The following is a 7500-nucleotide window of genomic DNA, read 5'->3' as shown; positions in this document are numbered from 1 at the left end:
TTTCATAGGTTTACATACGGGCAGGAATAATGTGAACACACCTTTAAGCACTTTATTTGTTCAATATCTCAAGTTATTGAAATGCTTCAGCAACAATCTTTACAAAATAAAAGTTTTTCTTGTAGTTTATGCCGATATCTTAAGGTTTAAAAATAAATCCTTGAATATGTCTGAAATCGGTAAGAAAATTTCACGTTGCGTGAAACATGACCGTGCAGAATGAATTGTTTAACAAGATCAAAGGCTTAATAAATAAAGTAATTCTGATACATTTCACAATGCCATAAGCAGCATAAAAACTGTCTTTTATTCAGAAGTTAAAATTCTTAAGAAAAATTGTCTTGAACAGTTATTTGAAAAATGCACCACTTACCGATGTATTAACATCCATTCACGTTTAATTGGGAAACACACAAAGTAACTTGATCCTGCACCCTGGATTTATCAATAATAGTAATGCCCTTATTTATTGGAAAATATTTGAATGGTCGACATCGACTCTTCGTGAGATCTACTAGCTTTCTCAATAAAGGCATCCGTTGTGTGGACCATTTAGTTTCATGTTCATTTAAGGTTCATGGGGGGGATAAAATTCATTAAAAATTCGCTTTGGTTTTTCTTCATTCAATGTGGTACAATATGGTCAAACTATATATCATTTTAAAGCTAAAGACGGATAGAATAACATAAACACATTTTTGACATTCAATATTTGTGTGCTTTATTCATATTTTGGTTTAAAACCAATACATTTTTACACTAATTTACAAAATCTCAATCTAAAGTTAGGAAGGATATGCACTACCTTAAGTTGAATAAATACAAAGCTATATACATATACAAGGTCAAGTTAGCAACATTTCACAGAAAATTATTGCGATAAAACAACAAATGAGTTTTTATTCAACTGCCTATTTTGGATAAATTTCCTAAACAAAGTTCTAAAAATAACTAAAACGTAACTACTTTTTAAAAATCCAGGTATGGTGGATAGTAAGAGTCACAATTCTTCTTCAAAGGCTTAACAATTTTGTTATTTACCTCTCAACCAAATTGCAAATTTAAACCATCTAAAATTGAAATAGATTGCAGACGACATATAAAATTGTAAAGAATTATAAAGAAATTGGCAAACCGATTGATTTTATATTTCGATTACTTCTACCCATTTTGAAAGCGTGGCCCTTTCTGTGCTCCGTAGAAAAACGTGCAAAACAAATCGGTCGAAACCACGTGCAGTAGTGAGAAAACCGGGTATGTGTATACACATACCTGAGAAAACACAAACATATTTTGACAGTTGGTTCGCAACTAGTAAAACAACTATTAACATTAATCAGCAAGAGATCGCACTCAATAACAGAAATGACCACGTAGAGATATCATCACTTACCCTATTTCAAATATTTTCCAGCTGAAAATTGTCCCCCACACGTCTTTTTTAGTTTATTTGTATTGTTTTTTCTGGAGCCGAAGTGCATCTCACATAATATCCATCTAACTTCCGTTGTTTTCACTTTCGTTATTAAAAACTTTGTTTAAAAGAATTATTTCTCCTTTTAGATTGTTAAAGCGATGTGTTATTATATATTATCAATAGAATAGTATACCGTGATGAATTTAACGGAGTTACGTATCGATCTTTCTGTCAGTCTGTAAGCGTACTATTTTATGCGCAATAATATAAGTATGGTGATTCGACAACAATTGTAAACATTGGTGAAATGCTTCTTACATAGTTATTCTTTTGAGTGTTTATGAGGTCTGATCGTGCAGTTTGCAAACATCAACGGAAAGATTACAATCCAATGCATTTGTCATCGTCAACCGTTTGGAATGTCAATTAGGCGATGAGTTAGTTTTTGGCATGTTTCTTTCTATGTTTTGAATTTACAAATGGCTGACCCCATGGTGATGAAATGACATGTGTTCGAGTTTTGATATTTCTAGATATGTAAACTTTTTTTACTATTTAAGCGTAACTTGCCCTCGTCAATGTCGATATTATTCACTAGTTATATAATTTTCCGCCGAAATACGTGGAATAAACATGATTCAGATTTTTGAAAATAATGTATATTTTAGTGTTAAAATCGCTTTGTATTTTGATTGATTTTGTGGATGGTATGATACGTTGATGTACAAAATTGTTAGCAGTTTGAAGGAAAAACATCCTTTAAAGCATATATGTATACATTTTCAATGTGGCACTCTTCCTTTAGTCAAATTTGAGTTCAATGCTTGGGGTCCCACATTTTTCAAAATGAAGCCTCTACATGAACCTTAACAACTTTTTGTTCCACTGACACATTGTAGCCATGTTCATAGCTTCTTATAGACCGCGGCCTACACTTTTCCCAAGGAATATCTTTTTTACGCACGAATGAGTATAGGTCTGAATTAATGTGATAAATCATAATTTAATATACCAATTGTATAGGGATTTAAATATTTTTTCCCTCAAAATGGGGCCCGGTAATTGGTAATGGTCTTAGAAACGTGTATTACTCTTCTAAATTGAGTCTTCGAACACTCAAAAACTACACAAAATTGCTGGGGTAGCAAGACCCAAACTTAGAATCTTGGTTTGTTTTCAGATAATTTGTTTAACCGAGTGACTAGAAATAATGTATCCTCATAGTTATAATGATATGAATAATCAACGCATCTTTTAAATCTCATAATAACTTAATATCAAATAAAATACATGTACATGCTATTCAGTAACAGTAAGTGAATATATAGTTGTCAGTAGTGGGCATAACGTGTGATAAAAATTATTTTCGTGTTAAGATAACTTAGTGGATACAACGACAGATTCGCACCTGCCAAATTATTACTGAATATGTACTAACTTTTTCAGAAAGTATACGTAATAGCTAGCTGGATATGTACTTGACAGAAAAAAACACGAAAAAGTAATAAAAATTATAATACATACAAGTTCTTATAAAAAGTATTATGATGGAATTAAAAGTAGGAGATTGAATAAGTGCCATTGCTAATTGTATTGCTGTCAATTTAAAAAATGGCATTGATCAAACAAACAATATGCTCCAATGTCTTAATTTATTTGAATGATACGTAATACCTCTCAGCGCAATACTATTGGTAGGACAAGACTTCGTGCGCGTCTGTTCTTAAACTTAAATACTAAAATGGTATTACTTCTCAGCGTATGACTATATTTCATCTATATGTCTGTATATATAAGTAACAAGTACAAGATACTACCTTCATTGCGCCGAGCTGGTGTGGCGCAAGGCTGACTTTCTGATTCCGCCACCGACCGCTATGTACGCGGAATCACTATTACGAAGAGCATTCCGATGTATTCGGCGAAGTATTCGGAAGGACAATTACAAAATTACAAAAAATAAATAAATAATGTTTCTTGGGCTTCCTTGCGGTTGATTGAAAAAAAGAAGACGTTTTTACTTCAGACTTACTCCAGGACTCCGGGGGTCACTGGTTCGAGCCCTGGTACCAGCTACTTTTTTCCTTTTTTAAATTGTATTCTTGATTTTTTACTGGAGCTTTTAAGATCCAATGTTTACATTTATTAATATAAAGCATTTGATGACAAACTTCAAAATAAGCCAAAATCTGTGAAAAGGTCCCTTTAATAAGCCTGTGTTCTTGGCCAAAAAATCAATGGTCACAACATTCATATACGCGGTTATGCTGCATGCAACGTGAAATATGGCACCGATTTCAGACGTATTCAATAATGTATTCGTAAAACTTTATATGTCGGCGCAAATTGAAAAAAAAAACCTGTCTTTTATGTACTACAGATTTTTGCAAACATATTTCAATAAATTGAGATATTTGCAAAAATAAAGTTTTTAACGGTGTGTTTTCACTCTGTCCAGCCCGTGCGTAATTATCCGTGAACCCCGTTGATCCTGCACCCTGTTATTAGACAATCTGTAATACATTGTCAGATTTATGTCTTATTTAAATGTTCGTGAAACTCTAAACGTCTTGGATGTTAAAAATAAAACAATTACAATAAGAACATTATTTGATGTAACGGTCATTTATTGAATCAACGCTCCAACGAATGTGTTGGTTTTAATTGTTATGAGTGCAATTATATACTGAATTGTGCCCTGTTGTATATTATTCTGATAACGCATGTCACTAAACTGGTACATGCTCCTGGGTTAACCCATTTATGCCCAGGGGACTCTCCCATCCTTCTAAATTGGATCAATTTGTTTCCAAAATTAGGGCTGTCAAGTATATTTATGTCTATATTTAGAATATTTCATAAAGAAATTCATTTAAGCAAACAGCGCAGACCCAGATGAGACGCCGCATCATGCGGCGTCTCATCTGGGTCTACGCTGTTTGCAATGTCCTTTTTTCAGGACGCTAGGCATAAATGGGGTAATCGACTAGCGTCATATCGTATATATTGACCACATAGCGTTCTATTTTAGAGACAAAGCTATCACATTGAGATATACCTCGGTTTACGAAAATGAAGTTTTAATTTACAAGTTTCTTAAACAAATATTGCCAAAATCGTGTCGTTGTTTCATGTATAGACAATACATTTTACGTTTTCTCGTTCGTCTTTTTAAATATTAGTATCATTGTCCGGATACGAGGGATAACATTTGAATTACATGTATACAATACATTTGATTAATATGTGTCTTGTTCTGTGAAAATTGGGCAAAATGCATGTGCGTTAAGTGTCGTCCCAGATTAGCCTGTGCAGTCCGCACAGGTTAATCAGGGGCGACACTTTCCGCTTTTATGGTATTTTTCAACGAAAATACAGTTAAGGCGGAAAAAGTTGTCCCTGATTAGCCTGTGCGGACTGCACCGGCTAATCTGGGACGACACTTTACGCACATGCATTATGCCCAGTTTTCTCAGAACGCGACTCAAATGGTTCTACGGCATGAGTTCAGTCATAAGTTCAGTCAATCCTAAAGCCATCACTTTGTCTTGTCCGTTCATGCATTTAAAAATAAACGGTTTTTAATTGGCCGTCTGTTGTTTTTATACCAGTAATTAGCATACACGCAACCAATGCAAACGAACACTATTACAAAAATAACACTAAATGTAGCTATCAATGTTGACGCTGTGTTGTAGCCCGTGGACGACGCCTCGTTTGATTCAACAGGTACACCCTGCAACAGTACAGTTTCCACTAGTTCATCTTCGGTATCTTTTGTAACGTTTGCAATTTTTGCAATGTGAACATCATCGACGCGTCCGTTTACTATAGAGGGATTCAATTTAATTACGTCTTCTTCCTTTTGATCTTTTTGTTCTAATGTTCCCATTTCAACATCACCCTCATTCGCTTCGTTGGTTTCACTTGAATCCTCAGAATCTTCACCATCATTATTTTCATAATAATCATCATCATCATCGTCGTCTTCATCATCTTCAAAATAATCATCATAATCTTCTTCATAATCATCATCATCTTCAATGCCTCCATTTTCATCAGTTTCTTCAGTTTCACTTGAAATGTCACCATCGTCGTAAACTTTATTATTTTCGCTTTCGCTAAACATGTCAATTATGCCTTCGGCATCATGATCTTTAGGGTCACCAGTGTCTTCTTTGGTGTGACGTATGATCTGGGCATATGAACGCTGAGGTGGGTCTAGCACAATAGTTACATCTGCTGGTTGTTTAGAACAGTCCACATCTTTGCGTACAAAGACATTGCGGCGGTTTCCACCAGTTATTACGCCCAATTTAAACGACTCGACGCAAAACTTGTTATTGACGTAATTGCACTTAATTAGACCATCTTCAACATTATCAAAGCCATTTATATCGACAGGCAGGTAGTTTGCGATCTTGTCACATCTGGTTGAACATTCGGTACCATCGATCTTCCCAGTTCCAAATATTTTGCAACTCACACAATCTTTGAATTTTTCACACGAACTCGTGCACGTGACGCATGTATCGCACGTGGGGCCCAAATATCCGGTCTCACATGCGCAAAGGCCACACTCACAGACCCCTCTTCCGTTGCAGACCTCCCCAGTCGTCGCATAGCATTTCCTCTCATCACAAACGGCAGGTTTTGCCTGAACCGATATCGCATTTATTAAAAAGAAAATCCACAATTGAAGAATTAAAGCGCAAATAATCATATTTTGTGCTTTTCGATGCAACACCGATAATATAAATATAATTATTAAATATTATCAAGTCAGCTTTTTATATTAAATTAGCACATTATCATTTTTATACCCCACACACGCTTTGGCTTAAAATTGTCTTGCATTTAACCGAGATAACCTTCGTTTAAAAACACGTGAATCTATTCCACAATGTTGGATATTTGCGCACACTGTGAACTTAGAGCAGTTGTGTGTAAACAAAGATAAACTTTGTTAAATTTGAATACAGTCCATAACCGCTATTTCGAACACCGTAAATTGCTACATAGAACTTTTTCGGCACAGCTGTTTAACGTCCCTTTTGACCTTAGATGACCTTCATTTATGATAGGTCCCGAATGAATAAATCATAATTGTGCATTGGCTAATAATACAAAAATCACCGTAAACATTGGATGCCTATCATTTGAACTGAAATATGAATATATTGTAAATTACATGTTAATTACAATAAATTAAAAGTTGTCATGATACAAAATATCCTCTAAACATTACATCAAAACGTTTCTCCTTAGTTCATGAAGCAGTATAGCATTAATCACTTGTTTCTACAATTAAAAGAAGCTATTGTTTACATGCCGTAGCGGTCACACTAAACACTACAAAACAGGCTAGATTGCACTTTACCGGTACGCAGTTGTTTACCACTATCGACAAAGCGGGGGTTTGGGGGCGGTAGCCCCCGATACTAAGGAAATATATAGGTGTTGGAAATATATCTGTCTTTGATATATTCTAATCCATATTTGCGTTTATTAGTGTAAACTGTTTCTTTGTACTATGTTTTGTTCCTTTTTTATATAAAGTTCTGTCTTTCTGCAAAAAATTCATATCACTATGATTCTTGCAATATTGAGTATTTTATGTTTACATTCTACTAACATCTTTACACATTATAACACATTATCTTTAATTTCATTCCAACATTATGTTCATAGTATTTCAGTGGCGAATATGTTTTCTTTTCCTATTGAAACTAATGTAATACTCGTTCAATTATGAAAACCTAGTCATTACAATACTTATTGACAATAAAACATACAATTTCACCTCTTCTTGTTCTTCATTTCTTATTTGTTATTACAGTAAAATATATTATCTTATTATCACTCACTACCTTCATTAAAATACATGGTCGCTTCATTCCATCTGCTTTCACTGGTCGCAAACATTACAACATCAACGCCGTATATCTTTTTAAAGATATTTCTTGTTTTGTCTTCCCTTTTTCTTCTAAAATATCATAACTAGCATTTATTATGACGCCATGCATTATAAAGAGATTTAGCAATATATATATATATATATAGTTATATAAGTAAAATGTAAT

The 7500-nt window shown here is 34.1% G+C and overlaps 2 protein-coding genes and 1 long non-coding RNA gene across 5 annotated transcripts in view; 1 reads left to right on the top strand and 2 right to left on the bottom strand.

The window, feature by feature from the left end:
- Positions 1 to 4763, bottom strand: part of LOC127845408 (uncharacterized) — a 73755-nt gene extending 68992 nt beyond the window's left edge. Inside the window, exon 1 of the long non-coding RNA XR_008033207.1 lies at positions 4476 to 4763. This is a non-coding gene — a long non-coding RNA (uncharacterized LOC127845408). The remainder of the gene's footprint in view (positions 1 to 4475) is intronic.
- Positions 1 to 7500, top strand: part of LOC127845407 (integrin beta-like protein 1) — a 282221-nt gene that overhangs the window by 261568 nt on the left and 13153 nt on the right. The window lies entirely within an intron of this gene.
- Positions 4902 to 7500, bottom strand: part of LOC127846179 (glutamic acid-rich protein-like) — a 7343-nt gene continuing 4744 nt past the window's right edge. Inside the window, exons 2-3 of the mRNA XM_052377356.1 lie at positions 5104 to 5612; positions 4902 to 4911 (exon numbers count right to left, since the gene is read on the bottom strand). Coding sequence (XP_052233316.1) covers positions 4902 to 4911; positions 5104 to 5612 — 519 coding nt within the window. The remainder of the gene's footprint in view (positions 4912 to 5103; positions 5613 to 7500) is intronic.

The sequence above is a fragment of the Dreissena polymorpha genome, chromosome 9 (assembly GCF_020536995.1).
Source record: "Dreissena polymorpha isolate Duluth1 chromosome 9, UMN_Dpol_1.0, whole genome shotgun sequence".
Lineage (NCBI taxonomy): Eukaryota > Metazoa > Mollusca > Bivalvia > Myida > Dreissenidae > Dreissena > Dreissena polymorpha.
This window is presented reverse-complemented; position numbering and strand designations above follow the sequence as displayed.